The sequence below is a fragment of the Myotis brandtii genome, unplaced genomic scaffold, assembly GCF_000412655.1.
Source record: "Myotis brandtii unplaced genomic scaffold, ASM41265v1 scaffold520, whole genome shotgun sequence".
In the NCBI taxonomy this organism is placed as follows: Eukaryota; Metazoa; Chordata; class Mammalia; order Chiroptera; family Vespertilionidae; genus Myotis; species Myotis brandtii.
Genome location: NW_005369827.1, coordinates 604,466 through 625,540, shown reverse-complemented (window position 1 = coordinate 625,540; position 21,075 = coordinate 604,466). Strand labels below are relative to the sequence as shown.

At 39.1% G+C, this 21,075-nt stretch overlaps 1 protein-coding gene across 1 annotated transcript in view; it reads right to left on the bottom strand.

The window, feature by feature from the left end:
• WDR19 (WD repeat domain 19) overlaps positions 1–14,548 on the bottom strand; it is a 77,802-nt gene extending 63,254 nt beyond the window's left edge. Inside the window, exons 1-7 of the mRNA XM_014548668.1 lie at positions 14,406–14,548; positions 11,923–12,014; positions 11,554–11,619; positions 9,013–9,138; positions 7,187–7,302; positions 2,942–3,057; positions 397–477 (exon numbers count right to left, since the gene is read on the bottom strand). Of these exons, the coding sequence (XP_014404154.1) occupies positions 397–477; positions 2,942–3,057; positions 7,187–7,302; positions 9,013–9,138; positions 11,554–11,619; positions 11,923–12,014; positions 14,406–14,411 (603 nt within the window). The 5' untranslated portion in view covers positions 14,412–14,548. The remainder of the gene's footprint in view (positions 1–396; positions 478–2,941; positions 3,058–7,186; positions 7,303–9,012; positions 9,139–11,553; positions 11,620–11,922; positions 12,015–14,405) is intronic.
• Between the last annotated feature and the right edge of the window lie 6,527 nt (positions 14,549–21,075).

Here is a 21,075-nt window from a genome sequence, read left to right as displayed (position 1 = left end):
GCTCAATAAAGATTTATTTTAAAAAAATGTTACAGGAAAATAAATCTAAGATATTAAAAAAAAGCAACTACAATTTCCAGAGCTCTGGTCACATCTAGTAGTAAAAATAAAAAATCATATAGAAATCAATACATCTATTTATAAAAGTACCCCCACTTTTTTTTGTTACCATACCAACTGTAATAGGAAGATGGCTTCATTTGCTGTAATGCGAGGTAGTCAGCAGCAGAAAAACAACTTTTAGGCCTGGGAGACCGGGGCCTGCCATTGGTTTCATATGTGACAGACCATAATATATTTATCATGATAGGTTCTGAGCCATCCTAGAAAAGGAGAGAGTATATTCTACAAAATTACTAGCAAAATTTGGGCATTCATTTGATTTAGAATTCTTACTATGTTTTCAGCAGTAGAGGTTCGGTCATCGCTCCTCGTTGTGGAAAACTGCATGTTGCCAGGCTCTGATTTCAATGGTGACTGCAGGGATGAAAATATTATCACTAAAAATGAACCCAACACTCAAAGTCACTCTGAATTATAATAAAACAGGTACCTTGCTTTAATTTCTGTTATATGTTGGACTGATAACCTTAAATTCCCACTGCTACAAACATCTACAAATCCTAGATAAAATAGCTATCTCATTAAATGTATAGAGAAGCCTGAAAGAAGGTAAGGAAAATTTCCAAGGACCATAAGTAAAGAGCAACTGAAAACCAAAGTGTGTGTAGAAACCGAGGCTGCAGCTACCAGAGCAGCTGGTACAAGGAGACAATAAGGAAGTGCATTTGACTTGGGCTGTGCTTTGGGTTAGAAAAAAAGTTAAAAAAGTCCTATTCTAACCAAAGACTTTACCTCCTATCCTCATTCTGGTCTGAGATTCAAATTTATACTTGAGTGGTCTAGAAACTCTCTGCAGTGTTACGGCAAAAACTAATCTGAAGCCTCTTCCAATGCTGCAAAAATTTTCCACAGAAAATCACTGAGAATATGAGCTCACAATTCAAAATGAGGAAAGATATACTATTCACAAAGAAACAATTAAGAGCAAGAGTAAGCAGATCTAAAAATAATAGAATTATCAGAGAGAGAGATCATAAAATAAATACTTTTAGATTAACTAAAGACATAAAATGACTCATAAGTATGAGAAAAAAACTTTAAAAAAAATCGACAGATTTTTACAAGAACCACAAAGTACTTTCCAAAAATAAAAAGGATAGAGTCATTTAAATAAAAACTCAATGGGATAGACAGAGATCAAACAAATTTGAAGAAATAATAAGTAAGCTGATTTGAAGTATTATCCAGATTACACAGAATGACAAAAGAAACTATAAAAGCAAAATTAAGAGCTATGAGAAGGTCCAACATACGTCTAACAGACACTCCAGAAGGACAGAACAGAAAAGGCAAGAGGTAATGTTCAGAGAGATAATGATAATGACTAAGAATCTTCCAGATTTGATGAAAGACAGCAATCTTCAGATCCAGGAAGCAAGACAGTACTCAGCAGGATAAATAAAAATAAATCCACACAGACCTGGAGTGATCTGCAGAATAGTCAAAAGTCAAAACCATTCAGAAACCATACAAAATAAAGCAATGCCTTTGATGTATGTTTTGCTTACCACAGGACAACTTAAGTAGTATGTCTAATTCTGGAAGCATACTTCTTAGCAATTAGAAATGGGAAATTATCATCTTATATGTAAACTAGAGGCCCAGCCAGTGCACAAATTCGTGCACCAGGGGTGTCCCTCTGCCTGGCCTGTGGGATGGGGCTGAAACTGGCTCTCCAACATCCCCCAAGGGATCCTGGATTGCGAGAGGGCGCAGGTCAGGCTGAGGGACCCCACTGGTGCGTGATCGGAGCCAGGGAGAGACGTAGGAGGTTGGTCAGCCGGGAAGGGACCACAGGAGGGCTCCAGGGCATGTCCAGCCGTCTCTCTCAGTCCCCGCTGGCCCGAATGGCAGGACCCCAGCAGCAAGCGACTGGTTGACCGGTCGACTGTCTGCCCCTTGGTGGTCAGTGCATGTCATAGCTAGTGGTTGAGTGGCCTTAGCATATCATTAGCATGTTATGCTTTGACTGGTTGAATGGACAACTGGACGACCAGACACTTAGCATATTAGGCTTTTATTATATAGGATAACAGCTAACTGGTAGTGTCTTCCTGGGATGTTCTATGGAAAAATATTGTAAGGCCATGTCTTGATTCAGTGAGGAGTGGGGAAGCCAGAGTCTACTGATGATGTCTAACATGAATATCAGGATGGGGAGCTCAAGCATTTGTAGTATGTACCTACTATTCTAGTTAGCTGAAAGTAGAATTATCAGAACCACTTGAATCATACTATGGTTCTGCCCAACATGGTTGAGTTACTTACTTCAGCCTAACTTTCAAAACTTTCCAGATATGGGATTCAACTTCTTCAAACTTATTTTCTGTAAATTTTCAATCTAAGTCTATACCTTCAGCCAAGCCAATTTTGAACAAGCCATAAACAAGCTATAAGTTTTTTCTCTCATCTTTGTCCATTCTATTTTGCTTGGGTTGAAAGACACACATTGCTAAATATCTTATGGTATCCACTAAAACAAGGTTTAGCAGGACTCTGAGGTCTAACTATGAACAATTATAAGTATACATTTATAAAAGTTATTTCACAAATATACTGTCCTACTAACCACAGAGCTGACCTCCCATGCTAATACTAAACAACGGAAACATACAAAGGAGGATATCTGGATGAAGTAGTTATGTTAAAAAAAAAGTCCTAATACGTAAAAACAAAAGTTTCTGATGTTAAGAATATGAAGTTACTATATGCATATCTCATATAGAGATTTAAACATTTTATAGATTAGTTTGATAGACAAACATTATTTTAGGTAAGAACTTGAATATATCAGACCAAAGAGATGTTACAGTATTACCTGTTTTATTGTGTCACCTTCCTGATTACTAACTGTGATAAGTTTATCTTCGCCACCTAAAGCAAGCAGATTTCCTGTACTCCAACATCCACATGTGATTCTCTTAGTATGTTTTCCTGGAAAAGAGATGGTTTTTATACAAACACATGGATTTCTCAAAAAAAAAAAAAATTAAAAACAACTGTAATGTCCATCTGAAAGCTTAGGTAATGTCCCAAGGAATTTGAGACCTCATCAAATCAGTTGTATCTAACAAATCTTTTTTAAAACAGTTTATTACCAAGTTGTAAATCAAGATAATGGTATATAAGGGCAATAGTGTTCTCCAACATTTTCTGTGAATATGAGCTGAGGCCCTAAAATAAAAAGATATTCTACCCTTTGACAAGTTTATTTACTATATCACCGAACCTGAACAATAATGCCTTATGATAAGTAAATCCCAAAGCACTGAAGTTACCATTAAGATATTCAGCTTTGCCGAAACCGGTTTGGCTCAGTGAATAGAGCGTCGGCCTGCGGACTGAAAGGTCCCGGGTTCGATTCCGGTCAAGGGCATGTACCTTGGTTGCGGGCACATCCCCAGTGGGAGGTGTGCAGGAGGCAGCTGATCGATGTTTCTCTCTCATCGATGTTTCTGACTCTCTATCTCTCTCCTTTCCTCTCTGTAAAAAATCAATAAAAAAATATATATATAAAAAAAAAGTAAAAAAAAAAAAAGATATTCAGCTTCATGGTGTGGCAGACGCTTGGCATTCAACATTCACAGCGTGGACTATTCATATATAACCAAAGAACACACAGTGATTTGTGATAATACTGAGGTGCAAATATGCATGCACCTTAGGGAGACTTGTGTTAAGAGTTGAGTCACTTAGCTAGAGAGTGATATTAGATAACTACTAATGGCGGGATGCTTTTTTATTGAGCCTTCTAGCCAGTGCAAAAATCACATGCTTGACACTGTGGGCACTTATCGAAGGTCCTGGAATAAATACTCAAGAGCACCAAGGTTAATTAAGTATACAGATTCCGAAGGCAGACGGCCTATATTTGAATAAGTGGCTCACCACCTACTGCGAAATCGTGGGTAAGTTACCTCACCTTTCTCTATTCCTTAGTCACACCATCCACAATCTGGGGATGATGGGAGGAGCTATCTCATAGGGCTGAGGATCAAACAAGTGACAGCACTTAGAAGAGTGTCAGGCATTGTAAGAAGTGCTATAGAAGTGTTAGCTGTTTTAGCTGTTACTGAGAAGAGACCATGTTCCTTTTATTCTTTGTACCCCTTAGAGAACCTAATTCAGAACCTATGCGGACAGCAGATTGTAAATAAACAGTTACAGAGTAGACCGTAGGCAGGAGGGTGCCTGGTGTGTTAGAGGGAGGGAGGAGAAAAGAGCATGAAATGAAGGCAGACTCTGCAGAAACCAGGCCACGCAGGGTTTGGCTGGCCCTGTGAGGACTGTGGCTTTGACTCTGGGTGAGATGCAGAATGACTGGAGAGGTCTGAGCGGAAGGCTCACTCTGGACCCTTGGCTGAGAATAGTCTATAGTGGGGTAAGGGGTGAAGCAGAGAGACCAATGAAGAGATTGCAGAAATTCAGATGGAAGATGTTCCAGGCCCTCACCACGATGTGGTAAGAAGAGGCTTCATTCTGGAGATATGTGAAAGTGGATTGTATAATTTTCTGGCAGGTTAGATACGGAGAGTATGAGAGAGAAGTCAAGGATAAGGCTAAGGTTTGGCTTAAAGATCTAACAGGAGGAAATAACCTTAATGATGAGAGGAAAAGCTGTGGGTCAAAATGATTTTGGAGATATTAAATGTGAAGTGTTTATTAGACCTCTTATCACCGATGTTGAGTAAGCAGTGGATGTATGAGTATAGAGGGTGGAAGAGATAAATAGGGGAGTTGTCAGGAGCAGACAGTATTCAAATCAGGAGACCAGAGCCCAAAAGTAAACATTCAGAGAAGAGATAGATATAGGATACGCTGCTGATCATAGATGAAGGGACTTGGGCGGGACACCAGAACTGGATGGCCAAAGAGGTGGGCATTAGGAAGGGAAAAAGGAGCACTTGAAGAGAAAGCTGCCAAAGACAACTTCTTTATACCCAAGAAAGGGTGAAGGAAATCTCTTCTCGCTCCTCCCTTTTGCTCCCAGGACTCAGAATTTAGGTTAGCCTTAACATCTACAATAATAGTTAACACATTCTGTGCGCTTAACTTATAGTGGCCTGGTACTTTACATGTATTAAACTCATTTAATTAACATTAGCTCATAGTTAATATATGTGGTAACTCAAGTTTGAGCCATGTTATTGGCAGACTAGTACTATCGAAACTGTAGTAAATGAAATTTAAGTATATGAGAACTATGCAAAGTGAGAACTGCTTGAATCTAGTCTAGTTCAAGGAAACAAATCAGGGTAAGAGAAGACAAGGTCACAGATATTTAGTTACTGTAACACGCTGAGAGATCATGCTACCATGGAGTAGCTATCTAAAATGCAGTGGCTTGGTTTTAGGAAAATAAGGTTTTTAAAAGGGAAAAAAGCAGAGCCACAAATCACAACCAACTCTGAAAGAGGCTATAGATTTAACCTAAGATATGTAACTATCCCGAATCTTTTCAGGCCCATTTAACATAGTTAATAAACAAGACGGAGAGCAGAATCCATATTTATCTTAAATACTAAGATCACATATAGAATCATGTGTATATGACAAATACCTGACACAAAATAAGCATGCTTTGACAAATTATTTTCTTAACTTCAAATGACAAAATAAGAAGTAGTATATACCTGCAGATGAAGTGAGATACAGAAAATGCCTAACTGAAGTACACTCGACTAATTTAAGGTGGAGAAAATTGATTTTTATAACTCAAAATTTTAGTTTAATTTCCAAAAGAATCAATGGCATTACTGCTTAGTTGCAGCACTAAAAATATTAGTATTAGTATACATTCATATGAAAATAATTTAAAATGGTTAAGTGCCCTTGGTTGAAAGGGACTTTCTCAATAGTATGCACTCTATGTACAGAGCTTAATTCCTTCATTAGCAGTAAGTTATACTTTTTCTGGCTATTTGGATGTAACTAAGCCCACTGGTTTCACCATTTACCAGCATGTTACAATAATTGAAAAGAATGGATACTGTTTCCTCTTGTGTATTCAGAGGGCAGATACTGAGTGACCAGAGGTTGAGAGAATCAGAGACTGAGCCAAAAGGACCAAAGAACAAACACTCTCAGGCCATACACCTGTGATGGCGAACCTTTTGAGCTCGGCGTGTCAGCATTTTGAAAAACCCTAACTTAACTCTGGTGCCGTGTCACATATAGAAATTTTTTGATATTTGCAACCTTAGTAAAACAAAGACTTATATTTTTGATATTTATTTTATACATTTAAATGCCATTTAACAAAGAAAAATCAACCAAAAAAAATGAGTTCGCGTGTCATAGGTTCGCCATCACTGCCATACACCCTGAGGCAAATATATCTCATAGTCCACCCCTGGGTTAAACAGGTGTTTGCAGAGAACGAGGGGTCAGAATTAGGAATCTGGATTATCCCCAGTCCAAGCAGTCACCAAAGGTTTTAGTCCATCTACTAATGTGTTCATACCCACGTCCAGAGGAACAAAGTGGGAGAGAAAGGGACAGATGGAAGCCATGTCATTAATGTACAGGCTGACCTTGACCTTAGAGCAGTGGTTCTCAACCTTCCTAATGCCTTGACCCTTTAACACAGTTCCTCATGTTGTGGTGACCCCCAACCATAAAATTATTTTCGTTGCTACTTCATAGCTGTAATTTTGCTACTGTGATGAATCGTATAAATATCTGCTGATATGCAGGATGTATTTCCATTGTTACAAATTGAACATAATTAAAGCATAGTGATGAATCACAAAAACAATATGTGATTATATATGTGCTTCCCGATGGTCTTAGGCGACCCCTGTGAAAGGGTCGTTCGACCCCCAAAGGGGTCACGACCTACAGGTTGAGAACCGCTGCCTCAGAGCCACCTGTTCTATGTGGCCTGGGACACGTTCAGTGGTCAGTGAAGAAGGATCTTCTAGTTTAGCTATATGTGAAGTTTGACAGGGGAGTCTTAATACTACAAAATATCCCTTGCAGTATCAGGAAAATCAGAGGCAGTAAAATTTACACTTACGTAAAGCATCTCTAATATTTAACCGTGTTTCCAAATGTAACCTACCAACGATAGGAATCTTTCGAGATGTCTGATGATTATAAATAAGCAAATTTCCTTTAACAGTTCCAACAGCCAGGAAACTTCCAATTTTTGACCAAAGAAGGAAAGACATTTGATCCCTGTAACATTAAGATATAAATTACTAAACAATTCACAGACATAACCCCTAAGTAGTCCTTTTAAAATGTGTTCAGGTTAGAAGAGGTCAGTGTGTGTGTGTGTGGGGGTGGGGGGTGTGTGGAAGGGGTGGAGGGAAGGGAGGGTATTTGTAATACTTTCAACAATAGATGTACACCCAAATGTAAAAGGACAGAGTAAGGAATGAGGGTTCTTAGACCCAGCAAGACTTTACATGGGCAGGCGGTACCACCCGAGGATGCATGCCTTGTGGATCACTTTGGGGGGCGTCAAGGGGAATTGCTAAGGTTGTGTTTGGTCCTGTTCTGCATGGCCACCTTGTTTTCTTTGGGTTGTTATTCCTTGGAAAATAAACTGGGAATGTGTAGATTCATATTATGGTATATGGGCGATCTCTTCCTGCCCACCTGTGGGCCATATGATGTCACAAGGCATATATGACTTTTATACCCATTACACATAGATGAAGAAATTGAGGCTTACAGAGCGGCTAAGAAACTTATCCAAGGTCAAAATTGCAAAGTTTAAGTTGTAAATATTGACAAATTTTTCTTTTCCAACGAGAAAATGGTTTCTATTTTAGCAGAGATCTTGTAATTTATTCTGTCTGCCTAGGATTTTTTCCACTTGAGAACTGCCCACACCCTCACCCTATTCTTCATTTAGTGGAAGTATCAATCCGATGGCCCTGCCTACTCCACTCAGAGACCTTTTGAGAAACTGAGTGGACACGGGTGAATTGATGGGAACATGCTCTTTTCTCTGGTGTAACTTGTTGCAAAGAATGATATAAGCCAATAGCTGCCAGTTGCTATGGACAGTGTCTGACTTAGAATGAACAAAATATAGAGCAAGGAAGAGCCAAGGGATAGTCTTGAGCTCTGGCTGGGTAGCTCAGTTGGAGCATCATCCCATGTACCAACCAGAAAGATTACGGGGTCCATTCCTGGTACGGGAGGCAACCGGTCGATGTTTCTCTCTTACATAGATGTTTCTCTCTTTCTCTCTCTCTTTCTCCTGAAACCAATAAAGACATATCCTTGGGTGAGGGTTAAAAAAAGAAAGAAAGAGTCTTGATTGCATCATCAGAACCCCAAGGTCCAGCCATGCCTGCAGCCAATCCCATTTCCCCAAATATACATCGATGTTTCTTTCTCTCTCTCTCTCTCTCTCCTGAAACCAATAAAGACATATCCTTGGGTGAGGGTTAAAAAAAGAAATAAAGAGTCTTGATTGCATCATCAGAACCCCTAGGTCCAGCCATGCCTGCAGCCATTCCCATTTCCCCAAATCACTTTAGTCTCATCTTTCAACTTTTTAGTCTGTTTCATTAGAAACAACTTAAGAAGCTATTTATATTTCACAACGTAACTATTATATTCTAGTTAATGGGCAAAATCAATAGGACTACATATAACAAAAAGAAATGAACTTTTTTCTTTTATAAAAAAACTAGAGGCCCAACGTGCGAAATTGCATGAGACCCCAGACCCGCCACGCTGTGGGACCCATCATTGCACCTCCTGGTGACCAGTCATTTGGTCGTTACGGCGTTACGGTAACTGGCTTTTTATAATATAGATAACTCCTTGATACATCTCTAATGAAAGCAATAAGTAATGTTAGCATCAAACCTACAAGTAATCATATTTTTAAGTGAAGTTTTAAAAAAACCAAAGATTTGTCCTTACCTCATGCCACTGTCTAACTGGCTGGTTTTATTTGTGTTGGCATCCCATAGATAAATGCAATTAGATTTCTCAGCAATCACTGCTAGGATATCTCCGTCTTTATCCCAATCCATAGCAACACAATTACTTTGAAAAAAGAGAGCAAAACATCACTGTCCATATTTTTAAAGTAGAGGAAAGACATTTAAATACTCACCTATTTGTGATTTTTGTCTACAACAAGACCATTCAAGCTATTTTAAATAGGTCATAAAATTTCTAGTGAAAAATACAACTCACTATTCACTGCTTGGATAAGACTAACTTAAATTTTTTGTTGTTGATAGGATGGAAAAATTTTAATTCTGTTTTAAATACCATTTTCATATGCCATATTAAATATAATTATACCTAATAAGTTAACAGATTTCCTTGAATCTTCTAAAGAATCCGGCCCTTTGGTAAAACACACCCTACAAATGAATCCCAACTGGAATCAAGCGGTCATCTGAAAGGTTACTTTAGACTTACAGAGAGAAAAAGAAGGTACTTCATATGTAATGAAGTCATATTTAGATAAACTGCATATAAAATAGTTGAAGGCAGGTAGATGTAGTATTGCAAACAGTGGAAAGACTGAATTCTGAAGTGATGGTTAAGAAATTTATTTTCATTTTATATCTTAATGGAATGAGAAGAGTGATTCAATTGAGATGACAAAATAGCTCTAAATAGGAAATGCTCTGTTTAACAGGTTTCTTACTATTCAAAATTATTCCCAATGTTTATTATAATTTAAACACTTCCTTGGGGATGGACCTTTCTTTCTTGATGCCGAATTTTTCATTTTGATATTCTTTGTTCTTGCACAGATTTACATTTAAGATAGCTGGGGATTACTTCAGTTATTCTTCAAACTGTTAAAATGTTCTGGGACCTAAATGTTCTGTAGTAGTTTTAGAGATTTGGGAATATGAAAAGAGGAAAGCTTTCAAATTGCTGTTAAAATCATCTATCAATTAAAGACAAATATAAAGGCATTTTATTTATCTGGAGATCCTTTGTCAGTCAAACTCAATTATAATTAATATAGCAAAAAAATATTCAGAGGTAAAAAAATAAGGTCATTATGTAACCAATATAGATGTTGCAGAGTTTATGTAATAAAGATCATACAATTTACTCAAAAGTTTTTTACTAAGTGCCTCCTTATTGTATTTTAGACATAATGATAACTACCTTGACCTCTTTCCCAGAATATAGAAACCAGAGGCCACAATGGAGAGCAACGGGAAATGCCAAAATGGTGGCCTCAGGTGGGTGGTGGCAGAGCAGGAATTGGAAAAGGCTGTTACGAGATTTGCAAAGGTGGTGGCAATCAACTACAGAAAGCAGCCGTGAACTGTAAAATCATGGCAGCATAAGAACATTTAGGTGAGAGCGACTACGCACTTAATAACCACTGAGACTATCAGTAAAAATAACACAGGTAATGATTACACTGAATCATTAAAAATGCTTCAATAGTGATTAGTGTGATCTAGAATTATTTCCTGAATCTCTAATAAAAGTGTAATATGCTAATTAGACCTGACAGCCAAACGACCTTCCGGACGTCATTCCAGACATCCTTCCAGACGAGACAGAGGCAGTTAGGGGTGATCAGGCAGGCAGCAGAGTGGTTAGGGGCGATCAGGCAGGAGAATGGTTAGGGGTGATCAGGCAGGCAGGTGAGTGGTTACAGGGTGATCAGGAAGGCAGGCAGAGGGGTTAGGGGCAATCAGGCAGGCAGGAAGAGTGGTTAGGGGCGATCAGGCAGGCAGGTGAGCAGTTAGGACCCAGCAGTCCCGGATTGTGAGAAGGTGCAGGCTGGGCTTAGGGACCCCCCCCCCACCTCTGCATGGATTTTGTGCACTGGGCCTCTAGTAGAATAAAAGGCTAATATGCAAATCGACCGAACAGTGGAACGACCGGTCGCTATGTCGTACATTGACCACCAGGGGGCAGAAGCTCAATGCAGGAGTTGCCCCCTGGTGGTCAGTGCACTCCCACAGGGGGAGTGCCGCTCAACCAGAAGCTGGGCTCACGGCTGGCAAGCGCAGTGGCAGTGGCGGGAGCCTCTCCTGCCTCCGTGGCAGTGCTAAGGATGTCCGACTGCTGGCAGTATAGATATAAGAAAGTCTTTGTCCTTTAAAAAGCATGTGAAAGTAACTATTTTTCAACAATTTATTAGACAGGAGATACTATAGTGATACAGGCACATCTAAGGCATGTTTATAATTACATAAGAATTCTTTCATATGAAATCATTTCTAATCCTGCCTTTAAGCTTCTCTATGAATATATGGGTGTTTCTAAACTCTAACTCATATGCTATTTATCTACATATTTCATTAACTACTTACGATATTAAAAAAAATACTTTGCAAATGGAGAAAGCAAAAGAGGAGATAGAGGTTATATGTCTTATAAAATTCTATTTGATTGTGGCTTTAAGACAATACCTTTTTATCTTTTAGGCAACAAAGCTTGAAAAAGTTTTTGATCCAACTCTGTACTTACCCAGGTAAGTTAATTTCACTTCTTTTTTGACCATGGCGATCAAAGATTCTTACAATATGGTCAGCTCTAAAAGCAATTAGAACACAAAAATATGACTTGAATGTTTCTTTTCTTTATCTCTCTATGCATATAAAAGTTTAGGTGCCATAAAGTGCTTTCAATGTTCTCTCATCATAATTTCGTAATTTGAATCTAAAAAGTTATTACTGGGGAAAAGGTTCCATGAACTCTGATGTTAATGGAGATGAAGATATTACTTTTCCCACCATATAAACATCTCACAACAACTTCTACTGAATAGATGGGTGGTTATGTGGGCATACAACCGTTTGGAGTCAGGATGATTTTATAAATTCACTGATTTCTTACCCTGTTACTGCAAGGTAGTTTCCTGATGTTTTTTGCCAGGTAAACTGTATCGGTGCACCAAGCCAATTCTTTTCTAGCAACGAGAAAACACGCTAGAAAAAAAACCACACAAAACATATGATTAAGGGTTAGTCAGAAGACATGTCAAAATATGATCATGAAAACAGTAGGATTCAGGATGGTGAAGGCTTATGTTAGAGCTTATCCAAAAGAAGTCAACAGTAGAACAAACAAAACGATTAATCAACAAAACAAAAAAACTCACAATCTGGTTAAGTATGGACCTCAATATATAGGGGAGCCCAGCAGGTGTGGCTCAGAGGTTGAATGGCCACCCAGGAACTAAGAGGTCATGGGTTTGATTCTCCGACAGGGCTCATGCTCAGGGCTGTGGGTTCAATCCCCAATAGGGGGCGTGCAGGAGGCAGCCAATCGATAATGTTTCTCACTGCTGTTTCTATCTCTCTATCCCTCTCCTTTCCTCTCTCTCAAAATCAATAAAAACATATTTAAAAAACATATGGGGGAGAGTTTATTGTAAAACTGTTTTGGAAAGTTTTTGAATATTAACTTTATAAAAATGTATGTTTCATGTTTTATAGATGTTTAAGATTAAAAGAATGATATACTTTGTTCAAAATTATTTTCTTCCTTTACCCATCAGTTATATTTACTTCATCATTGTGTTTAGTTTGGCCATTGGATGGACATTGTATAAGTTGAAAAATCATTCTTTTTTTTTTTTCACTTAGACAATCTAGAACTGTGGTTATGGAAGCCACAAATCACACGTGGACTTGAAATTTTATTGAGGAGTTGAAATGTGGGTAGATCAAATTTAATGTGCTGTAAATATAAAATGCATATTGGATTTTAAAGATTATGAAAAGGAATACAAACAATTTCATTGATAATATTTGTATTGATTACATGTTGAAATAATATTTTGGATCTACTGGATAAAATGTATCATTAAAATTAATTTTATGTTTTAAAAATATTTTAATGTAGCTATTAGAAATTTTAAATTATATTGGCTCATACATTTATATCAAACAGTGCCCATCAGAACATCTAGGAACAGAGAACATGAATGAAAACATTTAGATTTTAATATTAGGTTAAATTACAGATTAAACAATGATGCCCATGTGTAGGCATATGCAGTTTACATACTACTATAGGTGGCTTAATATTCACAGTGACGATGCTTCCAATGCTCAAAATTACCCAGTTATCAATAGGTATTTTGTATGTTAAAGAGATGAAATCCATCTCAACTGAAAACAGAGGTGGGAAAAATCACAGGTATATCCAATTTTGTGGAGCATGAAGACATCTTTAAAAGAAAAAAAAGAGTATAAAAGCATCTTACTTTTGCAATTTTGTGACTACATTTCCCTGGAACCCCTTCCTGCTAGAGAACTTGAATTTCATTAGCGTCATTGGTAGACTTCCACGGGTTCATACATACTTTTTTCCAACGGATCTATACAGATGCTCCGCATACAGTGCAGTGGAAATGGTGCGCACTTCACAACCGGAAAACCGAAACTTAAATTTTGCTTTTTACATTAGCTGTAGGGCTTAAAGTCGCTTAAATTGCCTCAAACACAGAATTCTCAACTTTAAACCAGGAATAATATCTCCTCCCTTCAGATTCTTCATAACTGTGAAGAGCTTTAGAAATGTGAGTTATGATGACCGGTCTGTCAATTCCAATTTGCACACTAATAGTCACGAGAAAGCATACGGACGTATAAAATAACTTTTTAAGTGAGCTTTCCATCTCTTTGCCGGATCGGGCTGGGTTGGGCGGGTACTGCGGGAAAGCGGAAAGGTGCAGGAGCTGCGGCCAGGGACCCAGGAGTGCGGTCACGAGAAGCCCAAGCCTGGACACCGTGCGTGCAGAGAATGACGCTCTTGAGCCTCTACACCTGCGTGTGCAGATTTCTCCGTGAATTCTGTATTCTCGCCACCAGGTGATGTATCAATAGGACCAAATCACAGGCAATACGCTTAGAGATTACTCCTTCGGGGCTCTTCACTGTGTGCAAGGAGCTGGTCAGTTGCACAGCTTGCCAGGGGTTTCGCTCCAAGAGATGAGGCAGCCCGTGACACGCGAACGAGTCCCTTTCATCACGACCCTGCAAACACAGTCCCACGACTCGTTCCTTCCGCGCAGCGAAGTTTGGGCTCTTCTGATCCAGCTGCTCATTTCCGGCCGGACCGGGATTCCCCTTCCCGCACCGCGTCAACTCCGGTAGCGACCCCAGAGATGAGAGGCCTCCCTCTCTGCTTTCTCCTTTATTTTCTTCCCTTTCCCCTCGCTCCTTCAACTGCGCCTTCATCTCTCCCTCCCTGCCCTTCCCCTTCCCCACCCCACGCACTCGGAAGAGGGGGTGTCCCTATTCTCAAAGCCACGCTCCTCGGGCTGAGGGAAGGTCCGCTCTTCCCGCCCCCAGGGTTTGTAAGTTACTTACCTTCATCTCCAGACTGGAGCGGCCACGCGATTGCGCAGGCGCACCTGGTCTCCTCCAGGAAGGCTACCGCGTTCCCGTCACCCTGGAGACCAGGCGAGCAGTGGCCAATCAGCGAGCACCAGCTGAAGGGCGGTGCTCCGCGGAGGAGAGCGGGAGACGTGGATGGGATCACGTGACGCCAGGGTTGCAGGGCCCGGAGGAGTTGAGCGTCGCGAGACCTTTCAGCGCCGCGGTTTCCGGGTTGGGCACTGATTGGGTGGGATCTGGAGACTCGCCCGGGGGAGGCGGGCTCTGTGAGCCCTGAGTAGATTTCGGCCGCCGACTCCCGTGGAGCCTGGGGCACCGCGAACGGCGCGGAATGCTGGGTGGAGGAGGTGGGGATTGGCTCCGGGGGCAGACACCCTTACACAGTCCATGTAAAGAGGGCTTGGGTGAGAGAGCCTAGGTGTCATCCCCCTCCCCACCTCACCCCCACCCCCATGTTTCTGGGCTCGAAAGGATAAGATGGGAGAGGTAGTTTATTCCAAGGCCTTAATGGGCCAACTAAATGAGCCAGCTTAAGTGGGCGGACAGAATGAGCTCTTAAACAGTTTCAGTGGCACAGAAAACCGGATTTAAAAAATACCGGATCACATTGCCCGGCTCGTAGGTGTGGCTCAGTGGTTGAGCGCCGACCTATGAACCAGGTCACAGTTCATAGTGGTCGGGCACGTGCTGGGTTGCGGCTCCACCCCCAGTAGGGGGCGTGCAGGAGGCAGCCGATAGATGGTTCTCATGATTGATGTTTCTCTCCCTCTCCCTTCCTCTCTGAAAGAAATGAAAATGTTTTTAAAAAAATACATTGTCACTTGACAAAATTCCATACCCTTAAAAAGTCAACACACATTCATGATAAAACTAAACTAGGAGTGGAAAGTAACCTCTTTAAAGTGAGGAAGATCATCTGCAAAAAAAAAATATCGCTAACATCGTACTTCATGGTGGAAGACTGAATGCCTTCCCCTAAGCCTGGGGGGGAAAAGTTCCCTGATCCATGAATAAGATCTATCTTCACATTGATTTTCTTTTTTAATTTCTTTAAACAATTTGTAATTTTCAGTGTCCAAAAATTTTGTTAAATTCTTATGTATTTTGTTTTATTTTTGATGCTATTATACATAGAATTTTAAAAAATTTCACTTTTAGATTGTTTATTTCTAGTGTAGAAAAATGGAATTGATTTTTGTATATTGATCTTGTACCCTGAAAACTTGCTCAACTCATTGATTTTTTTTTTAGTGGATTTCTTAGAATTTTCTATGGTCCATTTTACTGGTTTCACTTATTCCTCTCCAATCTGGATGGTCTTGTTTCCTTTTCTTGGCTAGTGTGGACATCCTTTTAGGAATGCTAGAACCTATTGATAGGTTATACACATTGTTTCTTTTATTGTATTATAAAATTGCGCTGTTATCTTTTTATTTTTTAACATTCATTTTTACCTCAACTGTGATGAAAATTACATAATAGGGTCAATTTAATGTATATTCAAGAAATTGGCTGAGCTGTGGACCAAATGGTCCTACATTTGATTCCAGTCAAGGGCACATGCCTGGGTTGCAGGCTCGGTCCAATGTGATTCCCTCTCACCATTGATGTTTCTATCTCTCTCTTCCTCTCCCTTCCTCTCTGAAATCACTAAATATATATTAAAACAAACAAATAAAAAGTTAATATAAAAAGTGAATATAAGATATCTCATTGATAATTTTTATGTTGATTATATATTGAAATAATTTTGGATATATTGTGTTAATAAAATATTAAAATTAAAAAAAAAAGAAATTGGCTGAGACTTTTCAGATGTAGGAACTGTTATGCCCAGATTTCAGGATCCCCATTAGACCACCAGGGAGTCAGCCGAGTCCGATGCAAAAGCAAAAGAGCCTTTTTCGAGCTAGCTTGAGCTCCCTGTCCACCACACTTGCTCGATGCAAAAGCAAAAGAGCCTTTATTCGAGCTAGCTCCAGCTCCCTGTCCACCACACTTGCCGACACAGCGGCAGGAGGCAGAGAGAGAGAGAGCTCTGTGTGGAGAGGGGTTTTATAGGGGGGTTGGAGTAAGGGGAGGAGAGAGGACTGTGGGCCCTGCCGATTGGCCAGGTGCAAGTCGGTGTCTTGTTACACAGGATGTGGTTGTGTCTATGGCGCGCACTTCCCTTGATTATCATTGGTTAGTTTAAAGAAATCCTGGGTGTGGCTAGCAGAGGCTTGGGCTTCCGGGAAGAAGCTCCTTGCTGAGCACATGGAATGGCTGCTGCCCAAAAATGGAGGATCTGGGGCAAGATGGAGGGCGTAGCCCTCGCCCTTTCAGGAACATAAATTTTTTCAATAACCTAATAATTAAACAAAGCTGGCAGGTAATGGCCATTGCATATTTAACATTTAAATATGAGTATTGAGCACCACATTTGGATTTTTCAAATGATTTTACTTTTGTGCATTGCTTCATGTGTTTATATATTTATTGTGAAATATTACTCTTTTAAGTACTGCATCTTGTAATAGTAAATTAAACTCCCAGTTTAAACCCAGTTCATGGCATTTACTAGTTCTTTGACCTTTAGCCAATTTCCTCTGAATTTGTGCACCCAGATCTAAAGTGGGAATAATAGTCCTAGCTGGTTTAGCCAGAGCCTATTACAGATGCAACAATGAATAAAATGCTAATTGCTTCAGGGGATACAAAAATATATGCAAGTATGTGCCCTTCAGGAACTAACATTCTTTGCCCATCTTTGTTTTATAGTCTATTATCATGTAAGATTTTAGTCTCCCCACTGTTTTGCTTGGTGCCTTATTGATCAGAAAGTTTGAGGCAAATTAATTCTCAATTGGATTAACTCACTTCCCCAGTCCTTGTCTGCAGTTTTGCTCCCGAGTCTCTGATACAGAATCAGACAGATAAGTAGGTCAGCTTTTGCCAGACTTACTACGTAGCATTTTCTTTCTCTGAAGCTCTCACACAGCACAGCTATTCTTGTCACTAACAGAGACAGCTCTTTAAATGACAGTTTCTCTAACCTCAGTGTTGTCATGCCATCACTTACAGCATAACCCAATAGTCATTGAGCCATTGTGTGCCTTCCCAACTTACAGTTCTTTTAAGGCATAAACATCACATAAATAATATTCACTCTCTAATATAAAGCTATCTTAAAATACTTCAATTAAATATAATTGTTTGTTACCCACAAAGAATTGTCATTAAATGGACCCAACTTCAGCCTGGGTATAGACCGAGGGCCCTGAACATGGTTCCTAAGCTTCCCTGACTTCACTTTCTATCAGCCGTGGGCAAACTACGGCCCGCGGGCCGGATCCGGCCCGTTTCAAATGAATAAAACTAAAAAAAAAAAAGACCGTACCCTTTTATGTAATGATGTTTACTTTGAATTTATATTAGTTCACACAAACACTCCATCCATGCTTTTGTTCCGGCCCTCCGGTCCAGTTTAAGAACCCATTGTGGCCCTCGAGTCAAAAAGTTTGCCCACCCCTGTTCTAGATGCACCTTATTAGCTCAAAGGAAATAACTACGCCTGAACATGGTTCCTAAGCTTCCCTGACTTCACTTTCGATGCACCTTATTAGCTCAAAGGAAATAACTATTCAGGGCTGGGTAACATAGGGTGTCAGTCAAGGCTAGTCATGATACTAATATCCGTATCAAGCAATACTGCATTTCTTTAAGAGATTCACAAAATGTCAGTGTTGTTCAGGCCCAGTAGATAAAAAATAGATATACTTTCTTAGGCCTTACAAATAAGGGTCTCTGATGGGGGAGTTGGTGCACTCTTATAAAGATAAAGGTATTTGAGATCCAGAAGGATGAAATGCCAAAAGCAGGCTTAGACTTTTCATGGCATTTAATTTTTTTTACTCTAATTAAAAAATGAAAAAGAATAAAAATATTCCATATGAGTTAATAATCTAGTCACAGTAAAATTACCTATCATTTTACTGAATATTTGTTCCTGAGTAAGAGTTGAAATATTGGCAACAATTCCAAATAGTTTAGAGTTTATAAAAAAATATCTATCTTGACTTTCAGCAAACATTTATGGAGTGTTGTGTACCAGGCCTTAGGGAAGAGCTCCAAATCAAACTTGCCCCTTATGGTTTCCATTGTGTTTATCACTCTCTTTTCAGACTAGATTTAAGATCTAAAGAGACCTTCTGTCAGGCTTTTAAATTTATTTAATTGCAAATCCCATTTTTAAAAATTGTCTTTGGGAAGGCTATAAATGCAGTTTTAATTATATACTTACTACGTAGCATTATATATATATATATATTGCTTACTGTTATGACATTTAAATAACAATTTGTAATGTACCTAATACAATTGTAAAATATCCATAAAATTTACCATAAGTGACATTTAGTATATTCTCCATGTTGTATAACCATCACCACTAGTTAGTTCCAGAATATTTTCATCACCCCAAAAGGGAACTCCTTACTCACTTAGTAGTCATTCCGCTTTGCCTCTTCCTCCTAGTTGTTCGGCACCACTTGTTGAAGAGACTGTTCTTTGTTCATTGAATGGTCTTGGTACCCTTGTTAGAATCAATAGACTATAGTGTATTTCTGGAGTTTCTATTTTATGCTATTGGCCTACGTGCTTATCCTTATGTCAGCACCATACTGTTTTGATTACCGTAGCTTTGTAACAAATTTTGAAATCAGGAAATGTGACTCTTCCAATTTTGTTCTTTTTCAAAATTGTTTTGGCTCTTTTGAGTCCCTTAAATTCCATATGAATTTTAGGATCAGCTTTTCTAATTTCTTAAAAAAAAATGGCCATTCGGTTTTTTTGATAGGGATTGCACTGCTGTAGATTAATTTGGGGAGTATTGCCATCTTAACATCACAAACATGAGATGTCTTTCCATTCATTTATTTAGGTCTTCTTTAACTTCTTTCAGCAATGTTTTATACTTTTCAGTGTATAAGCCTTGTACCTCCCTGGTTGAATTTATTCCCAAGTATTTTGTTCTTTTTGATGCTATTGTAAATAAAATTATTTTCTTCTCAGAATTATTTTTTTGCCAGTGTATAAAAATCAACTGACATTTGTGTGTTGATTTTGTATCTTGCAAAGCATTACTGTATTAGTTCTCAGTCTTTTGTGTGTGTGTGGATTCTTGATGATTTTTAATCTACAGGATCATAACTGCCAATAGAGATAGTTTTGCTTCTTTCTTTCTAATTGGGGTTTCCTTGATTTTTCTTCCCTAATTGCTCTGGCTAGAACTTCTGGTACAATGTTGACCAACAGTGGTGAAAGTGAGCATTTTTCTGATTGTAGAGGAGCTTTCAATCTTTTACCATTTAGTATATTGCTGGGTGTCGGTTTTTCATGAATGCCTTTTTAAAAAAAAATGATTTTAGAGAGAGAGGAAGGAAGAGGGAGAGAAACACTGATGTGAGAAATGTCAATTGGTTGGTTACTTCACATACACACCCAGACCAGGGATTGAACCCACAACTTGGGTATGCGCCCTGACCAGGGGGGAATGGAACCTGCGACTTCTGGTGTACAGAGTGTGTATAGGACCATGCTCCAACCAACTGAGCCACACCGGCCAGGACTCATTAATGCCTTTTAACAGGTTGAGCAAATTCATTCTCTTTCTAGTTTGCCGAGTTTTTACCATGAAAGGGTGTTAAATTTTGCCAAATGCATTTTCTTATCTAGTGAGATGATGCCATTTTCCTCTTTATTTTTTATTTATTTTTTTCTTTACTGATTAAGGTATTACATATGTGTCCTTATCCATATTTTATTGATTTTTTTACAGAGAGGAAGGGAGAGGGATAGAGAGTTAGAAACATCGATGAGAGAGAAACATCGATCAGCTGCCTCCTGCACACTCCCCACTGGGTAGGTGTCCGCAACCAAGGTACATCCCCTTGAGCAGAATTGAAGCTGGGACCCTTGAGTCCGCAGGCTGGCGCTCTATCCACTGAGCCAAACCAGTTAGGGCTCTCAATCTGTTTTTGTTCATCAGTTTATGTTGTTCATTATATTCCACAAATTAATAGAATGAAGGGAGCAACAGCTAAAAAAACTAGGACAGTAATATGAAAATAAAGCTTTGTTATTAAAAAACTGTTTTAAATAAAAAATACGTTTTTTTTAAATAACAAAGAGCTTTATTTTCATATTACTGTCCTTGTTGCTCCCTTCATTCTATTAATGTGGTATATCACACTGATTGATTTTTGTATGTTGAACCATCCCTGTATTCCTGAAATAAATTTTAGTTTGTCATGGTGTATAATCTGTCTTTGGTTTGGAAGTAAGGTAATGCTGGTTTTATAGAATGAATTAGGAAGTGCTAGCTCCTCTTTTTTTTTAGAAGAATTGGTGTCAATTCTTTAGATGTTTGATAGAATTCACCAGTGAACCCATCTGGCTCTGTACTTTCTTTGTTGAGAGATTTTTGATTATTGATCCAAACTCTTTGTTATAGATCTGCTTAGATTTTTTTATTTCTTGACTTAGTTTTGGTAATTTTTTCATTTCTAGGAATTTGCCTATTTCATATAGAGTATCTTATTCAGCCGTGGGCAAACTACGGCCCGCAGGCCGGATCCGGCCCGTTTGAAATGAATAAAACTAA